Source organism: Protobothrops mucrosquamatus, unplaced genomic scaffold, assembly GCF_001527695.2.
Source record: "Protobothrops mucrosquamatus isolate PMUCROS unplaced genomic scaffold, P.Mucros_1.0 scaffold2816, whole genome shotgun sequence".
NCBI classification, from domain to species: Eukaryota; Metazoa; Chordata; class Lepidosauria; order Squamata; family Viperidae; genus Protobothrops; species Protobothrops mucrosquamatus.
Genome location: NW_015388849.1, coordinates 40,864 through 66,814, shown reverse-complemented (window position 1 = coordinate 66,814; position 25,951 = coordinate 40,864). Strand labels below are relative to the sequence as shown.

Below are 25,951 nucleotides of genomic sequence, written 5' to 3'. Positions count from 1 at the left end.
ATAGGGCAGGTTTCAGGTTTTAAATGATTTTTTATTATTAGCAAAACTCTAGATTTTTGCCATTGATATCTTGAGCTGACCTGAACTTTACTTTTGTAAAATTGGTTCAACCTTATTTCCCTTTACAGTGTGGAAGCTGTGGTATCTGAACAGAAGAATACTGTCTCATGAATCCACAGTCCGATACAATTGGCATATTTCTTTCTCTTTCTGTGCTTTGTCTATCCTTATCTAATAAGTCAAGGACAGTTGCTCACAAGAGGCAAAGTGTGTGAGTTTATGTGCTCATTTAAATTGTATTTGCATTTTTTTCAGGCTAAAAGAGATACTTCATCTTTGGAGAAATCATACTTCAAAAATGGTAACATTATATAAAGGAACAAGAACTAGATTTAAACCATTTTAATGAAATCCTGACATTAAAATCAAAAAGGTGTATACTATGAGGGTTTTTAATTATTCCTCTTCTTACCATTCTACAATTCTACAACTATGTAGTATTAAAATAGGATATGTGGTGTAGCACCCAACTATATAAGTCCTTGAATCACTGTACAGCACAGCTAAGAAAGTGTATTTGCAAGTTCCAGTATGATGAGAGTCCTGCCATGGGCTTGTTGGAATATGAAGCAGAATACATTTATTATGAGCTGAGGATATATAATTGCGTTTTCTTGCCAAGTAAACTATAGTTATCTTACCAATAAGATTAACCATTTTTAATTAATTTGTATATTTTATGTATCACAAATTCCATTTATATGCAAGATCTGGGGGAAAGTAATTTGCAATACCGCTCATTGCTTTCTTACCTGTGGGATAAAGATCAAACAATTTATTGAAGACATACAGACAAAGATTCCTCCTGAAGTTAATCCATATATCAGATTGTGCCACAAATAGAAAAAACTATTAACCACCAGCATAATTCCAATAAAGAGGAAAATAATGGCTACTGCACTTATGAGTGTCAGGGACTGATTAACTGGTGGGCAACTGAGATTATCTGTTAGACCTGCAAGGTAAATTCCATATATCAGTAGGATTCCCTGAAAAATAACACAGAAAATTTTTTTAGTAGGTTCAAACATGAGTTAAGTCTAAACTTCCATTTTGTTAATCTAATCATACACTGATAAAATTTAATAAAATATCCTTACTGCTCACTTGATTCAAAATCAGTGATGGAACAATAGCAGCCATAGTCTAATAATCATCCCTGGATAATATTAGAAGGGATAGGCATCCAGTTCACGTATGATGGAGCTGATACTGCCCTGAACCATATCCTCTTCACTGAAATCTGCCACATGGAATGACTTCCAGTTTACTTTGCAAGATTCTACTTCTGCCAGGTTTGTACAAACTGCCCATACAGAGCCTAGACTTATGTAAATTTGATCCCTGTTGTGGCAAAATATTGACCAAATTTTCATAAGAGCCTGTGGGCAGATCTTGCTAACTCTCAGACCCACAAAAAAGAAAGTTATTAGAAGGATGACGTAAGAGTGTTTCTCTGTCTTTTACCACCTCCAGGTAGGTATTCATACAAAGGTTTGGTCAAGTTTACTTCCAGTCTTTCTCCATCCCTCTTATTTCCTGGTGCTTCTTGTTGACCCAAGAATCCTCTCCATATTTGTGGAAGGGGATAAAGCCACCCAGGAACGTTTTCATCTTGCACCCCAGTCACAGGGATTAACTAGGTGCTTGACAGAACTGCTTGCAATTAGCAGGAAAACTCTCCAAATGCCTATCAGGACCCTAAGGGGTCTGGGGATTTAATAGAACCTCCCAACCAGTATGGATTCCAGGCAATCATTTGCCTCACACAAACCAGGGAGTGATTTGAATACAGCAATGGACTCTTCATAATGTCCTCTATCTTCAAATCACATAATAGCTGCTCTAATAAAGACTAGATCTGAAATAATGCCAATTACATGCCCAACACATGTGCCTATGATAAACTAGTTCAAACCTATGACTGCCATGAATTTCTAGATTATCCTAGAAAACTAGCAAAGAAGCTCCACAACATGGTAACTGAAGTCCCCTGACAGTAAAAGCTGGAAGGACTACAACACCAGCCCAGCCATGAGATTTGGACAGCCAGAAAGCGACTGTTTTACAGAAGCCAGGTGATACATGAGTAGAATTCCTAGCTTGTCTATACTACCCAATATCACATAAAAGCATTTACAGCCCACCACATGATCAGTACTCCTGAATGCCACCAAACCTTTCCCCCTATCCTGGCATTCAAAGCAGATGTAAACTCAGATGTGAGCAAGCAGATTTCAGAGAGTGTGATTTTGCTGCTGTTGCTGAACCAGGTTTCAGTAATACATGTCAAATCCATTTGTTCATTAATATGGACTTGGCATTTACTAGCATCAACCAAAATCCAGGGCCTCCAGCAGTCTGGCCATCTGGCCCTTGTAATAGGTTCTTTTATTGCCACATGGAAACCACTTCTAGATTTTGTGCTTGAAATGGAAAAAGAAATTTTGATTGTGGGCTTTACCAATTAGATAGATTTGATGTTATTGAAATGGCTAGTTTATACTATTTTGTAAACGTAAAAAGTTGAGGTTTGAAGTTGATACTCTATTGTACGAAAGAAAGTTGGAAGTCAATGCCTTTTTTCCCCTTTTTTTCTCCCTTACCTCACTTTTCTATTCCCTTTTCCCTTCCCCATCTTTTCTGCTATTTACTCTGTATTTCGATTGTATCATATATTATAAACTAATAAAACTTTGTAATAGGTTCAGCGAGTAACTAGCAGCCAACTGAAGGCAGCCTTTCCCATGACCCATGTTTTTCTGGTAAAATAGCATTCCTAATGCAAAAGCAAAAGGATAGTCTCCAACAACCATGATATGTGAAGTAACTCTCCAATTTGATGATGAAATCTTGGTACTTTGGGTAGAAGAGGGCAGATTGGGAAGGAAATTACACTACAGTCCCATAACTTAATGCTTTTGCATTATGAATGCTATTTTACCAGAAAAACATGGATCATTCCAAGGGAAAGGATACCTTCAGTTGGCTGCTTTTTACTCACTGAACCTATTTCAAGGGCTAGGTGGCTAGATTGCTGGAAGCCCTGGATTTTGGTTGATGCTGGTAAATGCCAAGTCCATATTAGTGAACAAAACACAGAATTTTGTCCCTAAATTTTGGTGGTACAACTTGGGGGGGGCTGCTTTGATGACCTATTATCCCCCTGCCCTTTATATAAGTTACGTTATAGCTGAATGAAAAAGCTGGATGGTAGCAATTATTTTAAGCTTGTCTTATAAAGTTTCAAGATATACTACAAGTTGCTTTGAATTCAATGTCCATATAGAAGTAGAGGGAACGAAGCATAAGAAGTGTTTCTCATCTTGAGGAAGCAACACCTTCATCAATCAGAAGTAACTTTCACAACTGAGCATAATGAATATAAGAATATTTGTACAAAAAGATTATCCCTAAATTAAATAAATCTAATCTTTAAATATCTAAATATAATGGACAATGAGCTTGTAAGCCTTTCTTTTATCAATGAGATATTGGAATGAATTATGTACCTTAAATCCCAGAAGAAGAATAAACCAAAATTCAGAATAGAGCGATTTACAGATGTATCCATAACTTAGTGTGTAACTCAATCCTTTGTCAGTGACCTGCCGAAGATTAAAATAGCTAAGAATCTCTTAGTTTGCAAAATGTTCAAAATCCTAACACTTTATTTCCATATTCCTATCATAGAATTTAATTCTAAGATATTGTTTTTAAAGAAAGAAATTAAAAACTTGGGAAGGAGGACTTCTGGTTTGCCATCGCAGCAGCGCGGATGCTGCAAGACGAGCTCCGTCTTTCGCATCCGAATTCGTCCCACTGGGGACCCTGGAAAGGGTCGAAAGTCACCCTGTAGGGGGAACGAGCAACGAGGGGACTCCCGCTTGATCGCGGCAGCCCTTCCGTTTGATCCAGGGAAGCCCTCCAAACTGGCAGGGGAAAGAGCGGCCATAGCAATATGGCTCATCATTAAGCTGCTGACAGCCGAAGTCAAAATCACCACCAAGCACCTTTAAAGCAACGCAGATGAAACTGGGTGAGATCTGATCTTTTCTTTAAGACTTTAAGAATTTTTTCCTGTAAAAGCTGCCCAAAGTATTTTTCCCCCTGTGAGGAGAGAGGGAATTTCTACCCCACCCTCTAAGAACATCGGCCACTAACTAACCAGGGGAAACAGAGCAACTATAAGAACAATTTTAATCTAATTGGATATATATGCTTTTGAAACAGGACTAAAAGTATTTCTATTCTTACTGGAGATGTTTGTTTTTATCTAAAACAAAAAAAGAAATAAGACTTGAAAAACTATCATAAAAACTTTGGACTTAAAAAACTTTAAACGGCATCGGTGACATCTTGTGGTGAAGTATGGTATTACAACTTGCTATTGCTTAAAAAAGACTCTAGAAAAAACTTCTCTGACTGACAGCTACCACCTGTGAAAAACTCAACTGCAAAGAAGGAACTTCTGGGTGGCATATCTGGCCTGTTTGAACTATGAATGTAAACTTTTGCTGACTCAGAGCTACACGTGGGGAATTGCTTTCCTATTTCTTTACATGAGAAGCATATGTTATCACACAAGATGATGGAATACCTTGGATTATAAACTCTTACTTGACAAACAATTTCTATTATAAAGACCACCTATAACACGTGAAATAAATGTCCCATACCTAGCTATAAAAAACAAAAAACTATTCTTAACGTTTGATTCTAAAGTCTTCAACTTAACATACTATCAAGAGAATATGGATGAAGATCAGGAAAAAATCCTTTCCATGTTGAAATCAATACATGAAATCATTCTTTCAGCTTGTGACAAAATAAGAGGCAACATAAAGGAACAAGATACCAGCTTAAATATATAAACCCAGATCTTGACTACAACCAAAGAACTAACAATGCAGAAAATAACAGGAGAAGTGGAACAACCAAACACTAAGACAGAGGACTCAATTGACCAACAGATCCAGCCAACAGAAAAATTAGAAAAGGGAGTAACAACATTGAATGGAAAAGACTTTTTACAAAAATCAGAAGAAATTTGAGGAAAAGGAAGAAGAACAGATTGAATGGAAGAAAAACCTATCAGGACAATTGTGGGAAATTGGAGTAATAGGGAGGCGATCTAATGAATACAACTGGGCTAGTTCTTCCCAAAAAAACTGCAACCAACTGGTTTTTCTTATTCCAAACTAGCTGTACCCGGCCACGCATTGCTGTGGCTCAGTCTGGTTAAATGGAAAAGAAAGAAAAGAGAAAGCGCACATTTGTAATATGTTTAATTTCACAATGCTTGTTGGAATTGTAAAATCGTAGCACGTGTTGGTTTTACGTCCAACAGATGGCGCTGTTTTTCAAAAACATGTTTTACCTATCACAGGTGTGACATCTATATAATAGTAGGTATATAAAAACACGTGCGTATTCGAATGCAACGTTGTGTCAAAATTTCAAAGCAATCGGTGAAGAACTTTTGGAGATTAAAGATTTTGAACAAACAAACATTTACATTTTTATTTATATAGATAATATATATAATAATAGAGGGAGAATTATTTGATGATTCAAAAGCATTGACATGGAAGGTTAGTTGGCAAAGGAAGAAAGCCAGAGTAAGACTGAAGAAAATAAGGGTTTTGATTTATTAGAGAGGATTTCATATTACTAATTAGAGGGTTGAATATGGTAGAAAATAGATAATTTTTAGAAAATAAAGTAGCATTATAATTGAATAGGTAAGATGTGTAACAAGACTAATAGACTTTGATATGAAAAAGGAAAAGGGAGAAGTTGAGATAAGGGAAATTTTGGTCACCTAATATAAAATATTTGGAAATCAGTTGAAAATAAGAATTTTGTTTGCCCAATATGAGAAAATAGATATTACCAGAAAAAGGGAGTATTTGAGCTTTTAAAAAATAGACCTAAACGAAAGAATTTATGTATATTACTGATTTATTGGTTAACCCAGACAATACATATAATGGTTTTGATCTATTAGAGGGTAAACTGTATTATTAATTAGATGGTTTAATATGGTGGAAAATAGATAACTTTTAGAAAACAGAATAAGACTATATTCAAATAGATAAGATGTGTATTTAGAATGTTAGATTTTGTTATGAAAAGGAAAAAAGGAAGAAGTTGAGATAAGGGAAACTTTGGTTACCTAAAGCTTGGAAATTATAAATACCAAATGTTAATTTGAATATTGACGGGAAATTAAAGCTTGGGAAGAAAGCAATAACAGAACATTGATTTTATATAAGGATTGAATGCAAACACAATTAAGATATGTGTAAGCTAAAAATTATTGATAAATGTAACTAAGATGTTTTTACTTAGTTGATAACAATAAGAACTGTATTAGCCTAATTTGAGATAGTAGATATTAAGGGAAAAAGAGAGGAAATATCTGATGTTGTAACTTGATTAACCCAGCCACCACGTTGCTTTTTAAATACTTAATTGTAAAATTAGAAAACTAATAAAATATTTAAAAAAAACTTGGGAAGAAACAGACATGGGGGAATTACTTGAACAGTGTCAGTAATAGCCCCTCAATAGCTTGTGTACCAATGTTAAATGTGCATTTTTCTGATAAGGTTTCAGAATATTATGAAAACAGTCTTCTTGAAGAGAACAATTGTTTGAAGACACGTTTACTTACAGTTTTAACAATGTTGTTTTTTATTTATTGGATTTTATGGATAGCTTTTATGATATTATTTTATCTCATATGTTATAAGCTACCTAGAATCAGAAAAGGAAGCAGCATATACATTTTGGCATATTAATTAATTTGTCAGCCTAAGATTGAAATTCTAGCCTTTTTTAATGTTTTATTGATTTCCTAGTTTACATTTAAGTATTTAAAAAGCAGCGTGGTGACTGAGTTACTCGATAACTCAATGACATACAAGTATCTTTAGTACAAGTCTCAAACTACCACATTAAATATTTCCTTTCTTTTCCCCTTAGTATTTACTGTCTCATGTTTAAACCAATACAATTTTTATTATATCAATTAAATAAAAATAACATTCTTACATGTATCAATAATTTTTAGCTTATACATATCCTGGTTATTTTAACAGTCTTTATAGACAATCAATGTCCTAATTAGTTTTTCCCGATTTTTAGTTTCTCATTAATATTTAAATTTAACATTTAATATTTATAATTTCCAAGTTTTAAGTAACCAAAGTTCCCTTTATCACAATTCATCACAAAGTCTAATATTAAGGATACACGTCTTATCTATTGGGATATATTCTATTTTTCACCATCTTACATCATCTAATTAATAATACAGTATAATATTCTTATTTTCTACTAATTTCCAAATGTCTTAAATTTAGTAACCAAAATTTCCCTTGTTTCAACATCAAATACTTCCTCTCTTTTTCTCTTAATGTCTACTATCTCATATTTAAGCTAGTACAGTTCTTATATCAGCTAAGTAAAAACATGTTTATTACATTTATCAATAGATTTTAGCTTATATATATCTTAATTACTTTTACATTCAACCTTTATAAACAAATCAATATTCAAATTTCACTTTTAATATTTATACTTCCAAGTTTTAAATGACCAAAGTTTTCTTTATCGCAATTCATAACAAAATCTGGTATTCAAAGTACACATCTTATCTATTTGAGTATATTCTATTTTAATCCTCAGTAATAAGTCAAAACCCCAATTTTCTTCAGCCTTATTCTAGCTTTCTTTGCCAACTCACCTTCCATATCCGTGCTTTTAAGTCATCAAATAGATCTCCCTCTGTTATTATATATATTATTTGACATAAAAGAGGCCATCCAGTCACCATTTTTGGGGGGAGGGCTAACAAATGGTCTCTCTATTATTCCATCTTGACGCAGTTGTCCTGAAATGTTTATTTTCCCTTCAGTCCGTTCTTCTTGATCCTCAGGTTTCTTCTGGTTTATATAGAAAGTCTTTTCCATTTTCAGTGTTGTCAGTCCCTTTTCTGGGTTTTCCGTTAAGTGTGTTTGTTGATCAGTTGAATCTTCTATCATAGTGTTTGATTGTTCCACTTCTTCTATTATATTCTGTGTAGTTGATTCTTTGGTTGTAATCAAAGTTTGGGTTCATATATTTAGGCTGACATCTTGTTCTTTTCTGTAGCATCTTATTTCTTCAGAAGCTGTAAGAATAGTTTCATAAATTGCTTTCAACATAGAGAGAATCTGATCTTCATCCATGTTCTCTTAGTGGTATGTTAAATTAAAAGCTTTACAATCAGAGAATGAAAATAATTTTGTCACTGAGTATAGAACACAGCTGAGCTTCTCACAGCTGATATCTGCCAAGATTGCAAAAGTCTTATCTATAGGCTGGGCTTCAAGCCAAGTCTCTTTTAGACAATAACAAGTTGTAATATCAGGTTTAGCCACAAGATGTCACCCATACTGTTTTAAAAAAAAATTAAGTCCAAAATTTTTATAATCCTTTTTCCAATTTTACTTCTTTTTTGTAAGCAAAAACCCAAATCTTCAATAAGAATAAAATATCTTTTAGTCCTCAAATTTTAAAAAGATAGAAATCCAGTTAAAATCAGGTTATTCTTTCAGTGTTTTAAACTCCCCTGGATAGTCAGTCGCCGCTGTTTTTAGAGGGTGGGATAGAATTTCCCTTATCCTCTCTCCACAGGGGGGAAAATACTTTGGGCAGCTTATATAGGTAGAAAAAATAGGATTGAAGAGAGGTTCAGATCTCACCCAGTCTCATCCACGCTGCTTTATAGGTGCCTGGTGGTAAGTTTGACTTCGGCTGTCTGCAGCCTGGTGACGGGTCATATTTCTATGCCCGGTCTTTCGTCCGCCAGTTTGGAGGGCTGCCCCGGATCGAGCGGAAGGGCTACCGCCCTCCCATGATCAAGTGGGGGTCCCCTCCTTGCTTGTCGCCCCTACAGGGCAACTTTCGACCCTTTCCAGGGTCCCCCAGCGGTGCGAAATCGGATGTGGAAAATGGAGCTCACCGCTGCGGCAAACTGTGTCGGAAGTCTTGAAATTCTAGTCTTTCCTGCTTCCCTTTCAAGTCAATCGACTCCTAGTCATTCTTGTCCTGTTGAGTATTGAATTGCTCTTGCTTCATGTTTACCTAACAGTTCTGTCTATTCTGAAAATAGCTAATCCCTACTTCACAAGTTTTACATGTCTATGTAAACTATGTAAACTACAGCAGGGCTTTTCAACCTTTTCACCGATTGTACCACTTTTAGAATATGGCAACATTCGAGTACCACCAGTCACCCAGCAAGGTGTCAAAAGCTTGATGATCAAAAAAAATGGAAAAAAGTGATAATGTACAGGTAGTCCTCAACTTACAACAGTTTGCTTAGTGACTGTTCAAAGTTACAACGGCACTGGAAAAAGTGACTTATGACTATTTTTCACACTTATGACCATTGCAGCATCTCCAGGATCGTGTGATTTACATTTGGATGCTTGGCAACTGATTCTTATTTATGATGGTCACATTGTTCCAGGGTCATGTGATCACCTTTTGCAACCTTGTGACAAGCAAAGTTAATGGGGAAACCAGATTCACTGAACAACCATGTTACTAATTTAATCTCTCTCCCTTTCTTTCTCCCTCCCTGTCTTTCTCTCTCCCTCTTTCTCTCCCTCTGTCTCCCTTTCTTTCTCTCTCTCTCTCCATCTCCCTTTCTCTCCCTTTCTCTATCCCTCTCCCTCCTTCTCTTTCTCTCTGTCTCCCTCTTTCTCCCTCTCCTCTTTCTCTCTCTCCCTCTCTCTTTCTCTCCCTCCCTCTCTCTATTTCTCTTTCTCTCACTCTCTCTATTTCTCTCTCCCTCTCAAAGATCCTTAAAATCCTTAAAAGTTATGCTTGGGCGGAAGACTTTTTCTTTTACAGATGGGGCGGGTGGGCCTGACATTCGGGGCCAGGCAGGACCCCGCCCGCTGAGCCGCCGCCTCCCCATCACCAGACCTCCCAGCTGACAAGCGCAGGTTCGGGGGGTGGCCAGCTGACGGGCGCAGGAGTTCGGCGCTGCGGCAGCCTCCCGTTCACCCTCCTCACCAGCCAAAGCATTGCCTGACGTTCCAGCTGACGGGCGCAGGTCCGGGGGTCGCCAGCTGACGGGCGCAGGAGGTTGGCACCGCGGCGGCCTCCCAGCAGCCTGCTTCTTCGGCTGGAGCAGTTACCAGGGCTTGCATGGTCGCCGGCAGCGGGGAGCACGTGGTTCTGTGCCACGGAGGCTTGAGACACGGAGGCATGGGATGCGGATTGGCGCAGTGCCGTGGGAGGCAGCAGGACAGGGGGGAGGGGTTACCTGCATCCTGCCAGCTGAACTCTGGAAGTCTGCCTGAATGAAGAATTTTAGGGAGTGTTGAAAGTGAGACAAACCTAGGGCTGTATTAAGACAATAGATGGCTGCGTAAGGAAAGTAGAAGGGAGGCGAATTCGGGGTGGAACAGAAAACACGGGGGAGGGCGTTAGGAAATAAGTGCCAAGGTACATGGTGCCTTGCAAGGGATTCCCGAGTGTTCCACAATTGTTTTTCCTCTTTCCTCTGTGCGAGAAAAACTTTTGCAGCGTAAATCTGAAACCAGGTGTTCCTGTGAGGTGGCGCAGAAGGTCCTTGGGAGAGGCAAAGACAAGCTTGGCGTTTCCTCTCTCCCAATCCCCTTCCTCTTCTTCATCCCCTTCCCCGGCCTGCCTGCGATCTGAGCTTGTGGCTCCGTGGCTTTTCTTTGCCTAGCCTAGCCAAGCTTTCTTCCGCCCGCCCTGTTCCCGGGAGTGCCGAGGAGGTATGGCAGAAACCCATGAAGGCGAGACATAAAAAACAAAACAAACGCGGAGTTCCAGCCAGTAGAGGCTTGGCAGCCCGGCTGCTGAGAAACAGAAGAGCGCAAAGCTGAGGAGAAGAAGGTGGCGGTTTCCTCCCAAAGGGGGCTCCTTTTCTCCACCCCTTCCCCTGGGTTTGTGGGGGACTTTCTCGGCTCTGACGCTGACAGGTGCTCCTTCGAGCCCGCCGCCAGCTCTCTCACCCCCTTTGCTTCTCCCCCCGCTTTCGTGAGGATTGTGGCGCCTTTGGGAAGCTGATCATGCTTTGAACCTTAGGAGAGGAGGAGGAGTGCCTTCCTCCTTCCCTTCCTCTCTCCCTGCCAAGCCCCGGCGGGCTCAACATGAATGGGCGGGGGAGGGGTCGATGACGACGTGCAGGGTGGCAAAGGAGACCGGCGGGCATCGCCAGACCTCCCAGCTGACAAGCACAAGTTCAGGGGGTTGCCAGCTGATGGACGCAGAAGTTCGGTGCTGCGGCGGCCTCCCTTTCGCTGACCTGCATGCATGAGAAGTCAATCCGGTTGCTGCACAATGAGTCCCTGGGGAGGCGGGTCCTTGCTCTGCGCCTGTGCTCTTCACGCGCCTCCTGCAGGGCACATTCAGTAGAGTTCGTGCAGGTTGCCGCCAAGCAGCATATTTTCCACAAACAAGTGAGATGGGAAGGAGCGGAGTGGGGGGGAGGAAGGTGACGGCATGTACCACCAGCCAGGTGGTCACGTACCACCAGTGGTACACGTACCACCAGTTGACAAGCCCTGAACTACAGGCTTTTGTAACATGTTGTAACATTGTTTTCACTCTTTTCCAAGCAGCTTTCATATCCTCTTTCATCACTCTTCCATTCATTCATTTTTAAATCATAAAAAATCAATTGAGACAACTTTATTCCAGTCATTGATCAACATTTTGTAAAATTACTGTCAGTTATTAAAAAATACTGATTAAAAAGCATAAGTATTTCTAAAATCTTAGAAATGAGTAAAATCTATAAAAATAAATGTAGTATTAATACCATAACACTATATATGCAGACATATGATATTAAGAAATCTAAACATTAAAGATATTTTGTGAATAAAAGATTGACATGTGTACTAAATATTGAGCTACTGAGCATATGTTGAGGCAGAGGGCTAGTATGAGAGAACTTGCCCAGCATGTTATAGAACTCTTTCTATAAGGCGGAAACTTAGTTTCTGGCTGAGCTATCAAGTTGATTGAAATTATTTTCCAGAAAAGGGGTGGCATTTCTATCCTTTGTAGCTTGAAAAAGTCATTCCTAATTGTGTGTATGTAGCACATGTTAAAATTTTGATTCTTTTTATTCGGTTTTGTAACCTGTTTTAAGATCAAATAGCTGATTCCTGAGTGGGACAGTTACTGAATTTGTAATGTTTGAAAATTATCACCAGATCTACCATAGCTTGTAGACAGTTCTAGTCTAGGGTTTCTGCCTAAGACAAAAGCTCACAAAGTGCAAATGTGTTAATAATGAACTCCAGAGTTTGTATATCAGAACATTATATTGGCTAAGGCTCCTAAAAAATTTGATCCCTCAAGCCCATGAAGCTCAAGGGACATATCTAAGGCAAGAAGGAGTTGCCTCGCTCTTGCAATCTCTTCAGGCCACCTAAGCCTAAGAATGGCTGGACCCAAGGCCACTATCCCAAGCCTTGATGGGAATATCCAAAGAGGTCAAAAGAGGATTAAAGTCCACATGAAGAGAGGGTGGGAAATGATCCCTATCCAGCAACAATCTAATTTTAAAGAAGCTAGCAGACTAAAAACATTGTAGGAAATTAAATTGCCCTAGGTAGAATCTTGGGCCCAACAGTTGAACTTGTCACTAGTGCCAAGTCCGGCTTTCAAATCACTTATCAATCTAAAACCAGTGTTAGAATAATCCCAAATAAATTGGGACAGATAATTCTCCAGTTTGTTCCACCCAGAAAGCAATCTGTGAGAGGAAAGTTAGACTTTATAATGAAAATACCATGCCTGACTCAACTGACTCTAGAATCTATTGCTGGGTATTCACTTGACTCCAATTATATGATCAGATTCAAAAGGTCATTTCATATGAGATGCCTAATAAGTTTTGGCATTTGTAATGATATGTGGCAATGACTTTGGGACACAGGGAAGAGATTCTATCTAAGGGATGGTCAGATAAAACAGGGCATAGTCCACAGTTGTATAATGGGCAGATCAAGAGGCTCAGAAGTTTTCAGGCAGTAAAGGAGATGGCAGGATATTTGTACTTTCAGGCTTACAAGAATCTGTTATTGCAGCCTTACATTAAAATAGAATTAGCTTACCTGGTCTGTATTTCTTATCTGGTCTACTTGGGACTGACACACTAGGGCTAGCATTAACAGAATGCACTTACTAACCTTGTAATTCTGGGGGCTCTAGAAACCAGATTTCCTGCTTTACTTTCTCTTGGACCCGTTTCACCGCTTGGGCAAACCCTTCAATTTTGAATAATATCTGTTTATCTTTAGTCATCATGCTGTAAGAGATAATTGGTTCCTTTTCAAAAGGACCAAGCAATATTTTCCTTGTGTTGGTGAAACATTTATCTACACTTCCTGCTGTCAAAGTCAGAGATAAGGCAGAAGAAATCGGACAACTGTCCAAGGTAGAGGAGACATCTTGAAGTGTATGAGCTGATGTAATGTTATTTAGAAAGGTTCTCACATTTTGATCGTAAAGACCCAAATAAGGATAATTTCAAAAATCTTCAGAAAGATCCTCATTTTTAAAAGTATGATGATGATGATATAATGTTAGATTTCTAAAAAAAACCAACTGAATCATTGTCTGCCAATTATAGTTCAATTTAATATGAACAAAGGTCAATAGCTATGAAATAATTGGCTTAGAAAAAAAAGGACAAAGTCTTTGGATATTCATCTTCCCAGTTATACCGTTATTACAAAAAGGCAGAACTTATTTTATTATAGTGTTGTAAATTCATTTAGGTGAGATGAGTGGCGTAGAAATTTAATAAATAAATGTCCATATTGATATATGAGGTTCCTTTTATTATCTGAGCTTAAGAGTACACAACATTTGGTGTTTACTGGCTGCTTATTAATTAAAGGGTTGGGAATAATTTGCTTGTATTTTTCTTGAGAGAATCCTCTAAAGACATCAAAGATTTTCTTCAGATTCTCAGTTTTACAGAAATAATTAATAGTTAAAAGGCAATATATTTTCTTCAGAATAGCCAGTGTGCATAGGAGTCCATAATTTTCATTATGGAGAAGAAAATTTGGCATTTAATCCGATTGCTGGGAGAGCACTTTGTAACTGTTTACTGGAAATTGCCCTCAGTAGAAAACTTTTGAGATGAAAAACTCATTAATCTACTGTTGTTTTCAGAATCAGAATAGAGCTGGAAGGGACCTTGGGGTCTTCTAGTCCAGCCCCCCCCCCAAGCAGGAGACCCTGTATCATTTCAGACAAGTGGCTGTCCAGTCTCTTCTTAAAAACCTCTAGTGATGAAGCACACACAACATCTGAAGGCAAGCTGTTCCACTGGTTAATTGTCACTGTTAGGAAGTTTCTCCTTAATTTCAGGTTATTTTGTTGCTTTGACTAGTTTCAAATGTCCAGAGCTGGTTCTTTGTTTCTTTTTCCTACCCATAGTGTCAGATGCTTTTAAGTTGCAGGTCAGGAGTTTAAATGTATAAAATAGGTAAAATCTTAAGAGAAATTCAAATAAGATAAAATAGGATTTCAAGAATGAGAAAACAATAACAGAAGCTGAATAAAATGAAAATATCTCCAGAGCTAGCTAAAAAAGCTGCTAGTCCAACACTATTTTAGGAGGGGAAAAAACCAATACTTTCCACCTCATTCCTGTATGTATGCATGAGCAGATTTTTGTTTAAATCATGTATTCAAAACCAAAAACCCTTTTTCTAAGTTTTGCAAGTCACAATTCTCATTCATTCTTGAGTCTACAAATGGCCTAATGACTTTATTTTTGTATTATCTAGTTTTGTCGTATCATTCATTCATATCTTCTGAATACTTTTTGATTCTTTCATTATCATTCAGTGAAGTACAGCAATACAACTATGACCAACTAATAGATTCCTTCTTTCTAATACTCACAAGAACCTAGATGACACCAATGTATTATTTCAAGCATACGTTTAGCCCTTTTATTCATAACTAAACCTATTCTTTCCTACATGTATTCAATCTCACTCCGTAAGACCAGACCACCTACATTGAGATTTATTATAGATAGATAATAGATATAGATCCACAAACACTATTTTTCATTCATACTCCTTATCATTTACTTGTCTCAATATATGCTAGTGATTTCTGTAATTTGTTATTAAATGTTCAGCCAGAGAAAAACAAAACTAAGTACTGCACCTTTCATTTCAAAATTAAGCATTCTAAGGAAGAAGTATTGTATCTTTTCTAGGCCAATTATCTTTAATAGTTATATAATGTTGTTAAAATCCTTCATTGGATTTTACAATGCTCAAAATATTTTGGGTTGGTTTTTTTTTTTGGCTGTTTGCTACTGGAAATCCTCAAAAATAGCTTTTGTGATTTACCAATTCTTAGCCCAGAAACAGGTATCTAAGTGCGTTCCTTGGGTTCTTCCTCACTACATTCAAGAATGCAACTAGTCCGACAATTCCCTCATCAAGCAAGATCACATGGCTGCTACTGAGTTTTTTGAGCTTGGTTCAAATAGTGCACAGCACAATTTGTTCTTGCAGTTGGAGGGGATTCCTTGGGATTATGCAATAGTGATTGTGTATTACCAAGCCAGGTTTAACCCTTAGTGACCTCATAGATATTCTCCATAAACTTAGTAATGACAAAAAAATAAATATAAACAATAAGATCCAAAAAGTTTAAATTGGGCATTTTCTTATAGAACTGCTTCACAGATTCTAAAATTCAAGCTTAACATTCAAATTATTTTTCTCATGGCTCAGATGAATCCTTCTGTTCTGCAAATCTTGGTTTGCAGCTGGGAGAAACTACATTTCATAATTAAAAATTAATTTATTCTTGACATGTGCAGAGGCATTCAGTTTACTGTACATATACCAACATTCAGTCCTAACAATTGAATTTCTTCACAATCCCAAGTTTAAGAATGCAGAGACCCATCATCATTAAAAGAAAGCCTAGCTGGCAACTTTCTCCTTGAACATTTGATGAGACAATGTAACTTTAAAATGTTCCCTTCCTGGCAAATGCGGAGTCTGCTGGTCAACTGGTTTTGTAATTGTTCTGGGGAAGGATATTTTCTATTCAGAGATACTTGATCCAAAGGATTCATATCCCTCACCTCTCTGTAGTTATGCAAAAAGCAGATCTGTACCCCTACCTTTTGCCTGTACTGTCCCCCCCCCCCCCGAGATTAGTAATGATCTACAGGCCTTTTTAAAATCTCAGTGCCTTTTATACTGCTTAAAACTGAATTCCGATGAACTTATATTTCTGTGAATGGGGCTTCCAGGGAGATAAAGCAAACTGAGGAAGGTTCTGCAAGGGCAAAGCAGACAACTATGGCAAAGACTGGTGAGTAGACAAGTTCCTTGGAACCTCCCAATAAAGACTGCCCACATGTGCTCCAGACAGCTGTTCCTTGTGAGGTTTTCCACAGGTTTGAGCACCAGATGATGAGACCAGTAATCTTGCTGACAATCATAGTGGAGCTTTTTAAAGGCAAGTTTAAGTTCAAACCTTACTTTCTAATCCATTTTGGAATTGCCTATTCATTATCTTAAAGCTATCAGAAACCTTTGGAATGACAAGTTTAAAAAGTCTTCATCAGGTAAATTCACCTTCAACTCTGAACCAAAAAAATTAATTAAAATTAAGCTTGCGAACTTAAAATAAACAACAAAAATCTACATACATTTTTGGTCTAGGAAAGTTATAAATGGATTAAGGCTCCAAATAAATTTGGGATATTTTTACTCTAAACTTTTGGAATTTACTATAAAAATTAACTTCTCCTGGGAAACAGTCTTATTTTGGCTATTCTAATATTGCAAGTTGTAACAAAATGTGATGATTTTAGAAACTGAACACCAAAGGGTACTAAAGATTTTAAGCAGAATACAAGCCTGATGTTAGCTAATACATAAAATAAATAAATTGGTATATTCTTAATAGTGTGTATGTGTACATATCTTACAGATAATCTCTGGTTTGCCTTGTCAACTTTTAATTCAGAAATTATCCATGAATAACTTGTGTTAATTATGTTCATAGAAGCTTCTCAGACGCATGGGGAACAGAAATATCCCATTTTTTATAGTAACAGGGCAATTTGTACATTTCCCATCATTCTTCAAACAAAAAGGTTAATATTTATTATTTGCTATTCAGTCCTCTAATTTGAATCTTTCTGTCTTACCTTCACATCTGCATTAAGATTTTGGAGACACTGGACTGGGTCCAAGGAGATCCATATGAAGAGCAGGATAATATCAGCCAGAACTAACAGTAATAACATTACCAGCAGCTGAAAATCTTTGATAATCTGCAATGCAAATATTCAATATGCCCATTTCATGATGTATTCATAATTTATTTACAAAAATACTGTATTTTTCTTTAGATTATACAACCATTAGTCTGATTGGTTCTTTAGCAATTCAGTCTGCTTAAGGACCAATGTGAATTGTTCATCTCCCTGAAGCCCTCCTTCCAAATTCAGTCCCTCAAGATCAACAATCTGATGTTCTTTTTTTGCATAGAATTATAGAAGTTAGAAATATAGAGTGATCTGGTATAGTGGGATAAAATATAATTCATACATACAAAATATAGGATTAATAACAATAGCAAAAACTGATACAAGCATAACTACTCTCTTCTAAGGGACAATATATCATAGTTTTATCAAAGGTTCAGCAATAAAACTTGCCTTTGCAAAGGAACAGCGAAGTAAAGGAAACATTGGACATTTGCTGAAACAGATCACACAATTATATAGAATAAAAACCAAAACAAGATATGTCTAAAATAGACAGAAATGGAACATCAATCTAAGATTAGATTGTAAGAAACAATTCTTGTTGACTTTTACTGGAAGTATTTTTTAAAATACTATCACAAACAAATAAAAACTAGAAAAGAAAAGAAACACAAGTGCAAAAAGGAAGAACAAAAAGAAATAGAAAGATAAAACTTTGTATTGCCTTTCCAGCAAATATAAGCACAATTACTAAATTATCTCTTGCTTTATAATCACAAAAGAAAGCTCACTCTTTTCTATTATCCCATTTTTTCTAATCAAAACTACAAATTATGTTATTTTTCCACTTTATGCAAAAATTCCATAAAGGGGACCTAGACGTGACTTTTGCTAGAAATGTTGATGATAATCATATATATGAATAATATGGGGTATAATAAATAAAAATAAATGTAGAAATTAATTCCAATAAGGTTTATCATTACCCAGTTAGACCATAAAATTGTAAGATATAAAATAGATGAAACCTAACTAGGGACCATACCGTTAGACATTGATCTAACTTTTTGGAACTGGCGAGCAAAGGAATCTATTTCTTTAAGTTAGTGCTGGCATTTGATGCAGACTGTAAATAATGTCACTGAGGTAAACTGGAATTCACTACTAATATGCCTCAAACTATGATTCAACACAGTGCTAACAAATAGTTTCCCCTTAGGATGACAGTAGAAAAGTTCTAAAAGTCAATTTCACAAGGCATCTTGCTCTCTCAAATGCCACAACTCCTGGACTAACAAAACTTTCTCTCCTCCTTTCCACAGAAAATTAAAATAAATTGCTGACAACCCCATTCTTATTCAGTATATTTTGTGTACATTTATCTGTTCATCTATCAACATAGTATGAAAGCAAAACTTCCTTCCTCTGACCTTACCACTTTCTACAGAGAGATGATCGAGATCATCCTGTCATATTGCATTACTGTCTGGTTTGGAAGTATCACTGCTTCAGACAGGAAGGTGGTGCAGGGAAGTGAAGATACCAGAAAAGATTATTGGTAATTCACTTCCTTCTATCCAGGACATAGCATATAAGCAATGCTTGAGCAAGATCCACAGGAATGTCTGGGACACTACATGTCCTCTTCATAACCTATTTTCCTTGTTATCTTCTGGGAGGAGGTTTCATGGTATCTGAAGCAGAACATCCAGATTCAGCCACAGTTTTGTTCCATATAGCATCAACCTGATGAACTCTCAATTTTCCTCTTTCCGCTATGTATTCAAAATGGACAGTGATTAATATTTATGTGGATATGTATGTATGCGGGTATACACATACATATGTATGTATATAGCATGTGTATATGTGTATTATGTATGTGTATGGGTAGATACATATTTTCTTTTGAGAGCAGGCAACAGAATTTCATTTTTAATGTGGGCCAGTGTGCTCATAGTAAAAAATGACAATAAAGATTATCTTATCTCTTATCTTATTGTGGCAGGAAACCATTCTGCTGGGCAAAGCGCTATTGTTGCTTCTTTTAGGCTTTCAACCAGGCATCTTTTGCTTTTTGCAACTACTTCAGTTTTGAGTAACATGATAGAGCCTTCCTACTTATGAGGGTGAGGAAAGTAATGGCTTGCTTGAACCAGTGACTGGGAGGAAGGATGAAGCAAAAATTGAATAATAAAACCACGATGTCTAATCAAGCCTGGTTTCTATGTGTTTAAATAGAAACAGGTTGCAGTAGATGCTGATCAAATTTGTGCCCAGAAGCGCAAGCTCAAGCAAGAGCAATTAAAAAAAACACAGCCTACACACAAACCTCAGCATGGCAACAACAAGAATACCACCAAAAGTTCAGCTTTGCTCCTCTTTCTGTGTGCAAGACTTACCACTCTTTTGTCTGGTACCTTTTGAGTGAACACTCTGTATAAACGCCAACTCTTTCCCAGGATAGGGCCCAAAGCCAAGGAACCACTTATGTACAATATACAAATTCTCACCTGTTGACATGGGAAAGATCCATCAGTCTAAATGTAAAATTACATGGTAGCGGAGATTTGTAATATTCCTGGATGAGCGATATGCAACCTATTCTAGAAGACACAGCATATTTTCAAAAGGGCAAGTACAGTATACAAACGGAAGATAACTGACCCAGCAAATTCATAATTAAAGCTTCAAGTTGTTTCTAAAATTCAAACTGTAACCATAACTGGATAGACAATAGTTACTGTAACCTGTTATAGAGAAAGCCACATTTAAAAACTTGTTTTAAAAACATGTACACCTAAGTCTGAAATGGTATAGGGTTTCGTGCCTGAGCACAAGGTTGGACTAGAAGACCTGCAAGGTCCCTTCCAACTCTATATTATTATTATTATTATTATTATTATTATTATTATTATTATTATTATTATTAATGAGGGAGGGTTAGGGACAAGGGATAAAACAGGAACCATGATAACTGTGAGTCACCTATTTGCATCAGAACCTAAGTATGAAGTGAGGGGGTGCATCACAATATATCTCTGTTATCATCTGACTGCCTGAATGTTTATTCCTAAAGCTTCTTGGGATGAAGAACCTACTGAACTATGTTCACCCAAAGTATTAGGCCCCCATTATTTACTGAACAAACCAGAATGACTGGATTCACATCAGTTATAAATTATCATTACAAACTATAGTGGCTATAATTATGTAACACCAAAATTTAGTTTGTTTGGTTGTAGCCTAGTAAATTATCTGAACCTAGCCAATGATTTAACAGATGACCAGACATAGGAAGTGGCAGTCCTATATAAACCTGTTTCATCTGATCACTTGCTAGGACAGGAGTTCTCCAATTATGAATTTGAACTCCCTCCCAGGAGACACAAGCAATTTCAGCAAAGGGTTACAATTTTTTTAAAATCAGATGAGATTTTAAAAATCAGGCAGAGTGGGAGTTGCTCAAACATTGCTCTGAACTTTGCCCCTTACTTCACTTATGCAAATTTGAAGTAGGCAGATGCAGTACTGCAAATTTGAAGAACTGGGATATACAGATTAAAGATTAAAAATAAATGGTATGTTTCTCATCCAACCCCATCTCCAAAATGATCATTAATTTTATTCAGGGGGTGTCCAGAGCCATTTATTATTTTAGGAGGTTGCAGTACTGTAAAGTTTAGGCTAAATTAATATTTCCCTTGTTCTTACATTATGGACTGTTCATATACTGTAAATATGAAGATTTAATTTGTGCACCACCTGCACCTGACTATGGCATAAACATACCATAGCAACACCATTTTCCTGCTGTGTCCCAGTTACTTCATCTCATCCCCAACCCACAAGTGGCAGAATCTTACATTCTCTTTTTTGTTTAAAGCCTGAAGCTATATAAAACGTGCAGACTTTGTTACCCATTTCCTCAATGGGTTGAGGGGAAGCTTTCTACCATCCTCTCACAAATGTCTGCACTAAAAAACTAAGAACAACTATGTGATATATTGCCGTATATCTACCCACATTCTGGATACAGAGGGCCATTCGTTTGAAAGAGGAGTAAAAGAGGTCATTTTAACACCAAGCAGCCCTCTCTCAACAGAGGGGGAGGGATAAGACACATCTCCTGTCTACAACACAATCCTTTCAGCAGTTCCAAAAGATTTCACCTCATTTGCACTCTGATACAGGTGATCCTGAGGGCACAGATAAATCCCCTAGTGCAGAGGTCCCCAATCTTTTGGGCACCAAGGACCAGTTCCGTGGAGAGAGGTTTTTTTCGTGGACCAGAGGTGGCATGGTTTTGCATGCTGCCTGCATCCTGCAGATGGGGCTTCACTTGTTTGCATGGATCAGTTTCTGGCATGCCACGGACTGGTGCCAGTGGCCTCAAGAGCTCTCAGGAAGAATGCTAACGACCAGATGACTGCAAAGAAATATGATCCTTCTACCCCCACCCATCCTGTCAGAACTAATTCTTCTATTGCCCCCACCATCCTGCCAGAACTGATGAACTTTCTTGGATGAGAAGCAAAACGTCTTCTTCCTCAGTGAAAAAACAGCCCAGTTGCCTTTTGAAAAAGCACCTATGAGACAACTATGATCTGGATAACTGAGAATCTCCATATCTAGGATTAGCATACTTGAGCTGCAACATTGCAGGTAAACACTAGATGGCAGCAGAAGATACAGAAAACTAAATGGAGCTAAACTGTGAAGGGTCTATTGCAGAGGTCCCCAACTTTTTGGGCACCAGGGAACGGTTACGTGGAGAGAGGTTTTTCTGCGGACCGAAGGGGCCATGGTTTTGTGTGCTGCCTGCATCACGCAGATGGGGCTTTGCTTGTTTATGCGACTCGGTTGCTGGCATGCCATGGCCCAATACCAGTCCACGGACTGGGGGTTGGGGAGCCCTGGTCTATTGGCATAACAAAACCTCAATAGTACTCTTCAGGTACAAATACAAAGAAAACACTAGGCAGGCCTGAAGAAAATGGGGGGGGGGGTGTTTCTCTGTATACTCCAAAATGTGGCTCTTGACCCGGTTGCTGTGATTATGTGCTATCAGATTGAAAGGTAAGGAACTATTCGGGTTAATATTAAGCATATTTTACAAACCCAAGCATGATTTTTGTGTTGAAATTCAACGTGAATTTAACAGGAGTCTCTCACTTTAACTCACTAGACACAATCTACTTAGTTTTGGGAAAGGCTTTTTTCTTTTCTTTTTCTCCTTTCATTTTTAAAAAAAATCTTTTTTTTTCTTTTTGTATTATGTGCTAATTGACAGGAATCTGGAATTTTAAATGCTAGAAACTTAAAAAAATGTTTAAAGGGCTTCAGAAAGGTTGCTTCTAAAAGGAAAATACTGAAAAATAAAATCTTATTCATTTCCACATATTCCTCTGTATATCAGTAATCTGCTGTGTAACTGTATCACTAAGATCAATACATAGTAAATCTCACAATTATTCTCAAAACATGCATTCACCTACTTGAATCAGCATCTCTAAAGATGGTCTGCTCAGTGGATTCTGTTTTTCAATTCCAAAGAGATACACACTGCCGTAAGTCAAGCCACTGCCCAGGAGAGTCACAACATTCAAGTTTGGACTAGACATTTTCACAATCCTGCAGAAGATAATGGATAAAGGACAGAATATGAGAAAAGGAGTTATTGAAAGAAGTAACTGTGTTTTCTTTACCCTTTACTTTCCTTTCAACATGTGCTACAAGAGTTTGTTTCTTGACACACTGTACCTGGATTTCACTATTCTGCTTTTCTTCCTGACTGAAAAAGTTATCAGCCAGAACCAAAATGCTCCCTCCTTCCAAGTTAATTACATTCCCTGAAGTATCATCTTAAAAATGACATTTTCTTCCACTAGGAATAGAATTCTGAAGCATAGCGTCCCTAATCCCCACCTCTNTTGCCTTCTGGAAAATATTCCCTTCACCCATCTTTGTGGCAGCCCCTTAAATACTAGAACATTGCTATCACATATCCCCTAATCTTTCTTTTCACTAGACCAGTGATGGCGAACCTTTTAGAGACCGAGTGACGAAACTGCAACCCAAAACCCACTTATGCATCGTCAGGTACCGGGTGGGTGTGGCCCATTGGGTGGGTGTGGCCCATTGGGTGGGCGTGGCTGCAGACTGGGTGGGACTAAAAAGTTCAATCAATCAATTCCATCTTTGCAAGATCTTTTTTTTCCCGTGAGAAGTTGAAATTGATTGATTGATTGAACCCTTTTGGTTTTTTGTACACGGCGATGGAGGCCTAAAGTGAAAAGGTTTTATAAAACCCAGCTGAAGGCCTAGGACTGGGGTGACGGAGCACGTGCCCACAGAGAGGGCTCTGAATGCCGCCTCTGGCACCCGTGCCATAGGTTCGCCACCACTGCACTAGACTATACATATCCAATTCCTGCAACTGTTCTTCATATGTTTTAGCCTCTTCTCTGTAATCTTTCCAGAGTCTCAATATTTTTTTATATTGTGGTGACCAAAACTGGATGTAGTACTCCCAAGTGTGGCCATAGCAAGGCTTTGTAAAGGATGCTATAGAGAAGAAATGGTAGAGGGGTTGAAGTTGCAGTAATTTTGTCATATTAGAATTCAACATAATGCAGACCCAAGCAATAGAACATAATCAAGCTAGTGTCTTAGATTTTAAAAGAGCTGATTTCAACAAATTTAGAGAGAGCTTGGGAAGGATATCATGGATGAAAATCTTGAAAAGGAAAACAACTCAAGAAGTTTGGGAAACTCTGAAAAATATAATGATGATGATGATGATGATGATGATGACGACGACGACTGACAACAACAACAACAACAACAACAACAACAACAACAACAACAACAATAATAATAATAATAATAATAATAATAATAGAGTTAGAAGGGACCTTGGAGGTCTTCTAATCCAACCCCCTGCTCAGGTAGGAAACCCTATACCATTTCATTTTGTTAGGCCCAATCAGTGGTGAGATTCAGTCAGTTCACACCAGATCGGTAGAACTGGGAGCTAATCTTTTGTTGCCCAGGCCCAGAATGGACTTCCGGAAGCAGCATCCACACAGAGAACCAGTTGTTCACATATATGAATCCTACCACTGGGCCTGTTGAGATGCTTTTGGAACTTGAGGCTATCTTTTGGAATGTTGGTTATTCTCTCTAGTTTTGTATTAATAGAATAACAGAATAACAGAGTTGGAAGGACCTTGGATATTTTCTAGTTCAACCCCCTGCTCAGGCAGGAAACTCTATACCATTTCAGGATAATGGTTGTCCAATCTCTTCTCAAAAACTTCCAGTGTTAGAGCCTTCACATTTTCTGAAGGCAAGTTGTTCCACTGATTAATTATTCTAGGTGTCAGGAAATTTCTCTTTAGTTCTAGGTTGCTTCTCTCTTTGATTAGCTTCCATCCATTTGGAGAATAGCTTGATTCCCTTTTCTTTGTGGCAACCCCTGAGATATTGGAACACTGCTATCATGTCATCCCTAGTCCTTCTCTTCATTAAAGTAGACATACCCAATTCCAGCAACCATTCTTTATATATTTTAGCCTCCAGTCCCCTGATCATCTTTGTTGCTCTTCTCTGTATCCTTTCAAAAGTATCAACAGCTTTTTTACATCATGGTGACCAAATCTGGAGGCAGTGTGGCATTAACAAGATGTTATAAAGTGGTATTAACACTTCCCATGATCTTGATTCTATCCCTCTGTTAATGCAGCCCAGCACTGTGTCGGCTTTTTTGGCAGCTGCAGCACACTGCTGGCTCATATTTAAGTGATTGTCCACTAGGACTCTGAGATTGCTCTCACAGTTACCTATACTATATCTGTGCATTTGGTTTTTCTTGCCTAAATATAGACTTTTTTCACCATTGAATTTCATTTTGTTAGATATCACCCAATATTCAGGTCTATCAAGATTTTTGAAGATGTTGAAGAGCACTGGGCCCAGAACAGAGCCCTGGGGCATCCCATTACATACTTCCCTCCATGTAGATACAGTTCATTGAGGACCACATGCTGAGTATGGCTCGTCAGCCAGCTACGAATCCATCTGATGGTGATGCTGTCTAACCCACATTTTTCTATCTTATCAATATAAAATTTTATTGTTTTTATCATAAACAAAAAAAATACATCACAAGTATTACTCAATGATTTATCCCATCCCCCTACCCCCCAGACTTCCCAAACCAAACCTAGGCTAACATTCAACTACAAGTAAACAAATATTAATATCTCTAACTCCAAACTCTAAACTTAAACAATCCATCTCCTCCGTGTATACCCAAAATCTATACCATTTCAGCAAGATAGTTTAACAGCATCCCTTACTTATACAAAAAGAGAAAAGAAAAAAATTTCCATCTTCCATAAAGTTAAGAAATTAATTATATCATTTCATAAATCTCTATAAAAAATCATTTAGAACCCTTAATAAGGTTTACCACTTCAATTACTTGATTATCATTCAATTATTTTCAGTTATTACAACATTATTATATTTATAATAATCTTCCTTTAAATAAAAATTATTCCTTTAATT

General features: G+C 37.6%; 1 protein-coding gene across 1 annotated transcript in view; it reads right to left on the bottom strand.

The window, feature by feature from the left end:
- Window positions 1-25,951, bottom strand: part of GPR156 (G protein-coupled receptor 156) — a gene marked incomplete at its 5' end in the record, with an annotated part of 39,885 nt that overhangs the window by 5,664 nt on the left and 8,270 nt on the right. Inside the window, 5 exons of the mRNA XM_029286074.1 lie at window positions 813-1,049; window positions 3,573-3,668; window positions 17,315-17,440; window positions 19,780-19,890; window positions 22,876-23,011. Of these exons, the coding sequence (XP_029141907.1) occupies window positions 813-1,049; window positions 3,573-3,668; window positions 17,315-17,440; window positions 19,780-19,890; window positions 22,876-23,011 (706 nt within the window). The remainder of the gene's footprint in view (window positions 1-812; window positions 1,050-3,572; window positions 3,669-17,314; window positions 17,441-19,779; window positions 19,891-22,875; window positions 23,012-25,951) is intronic.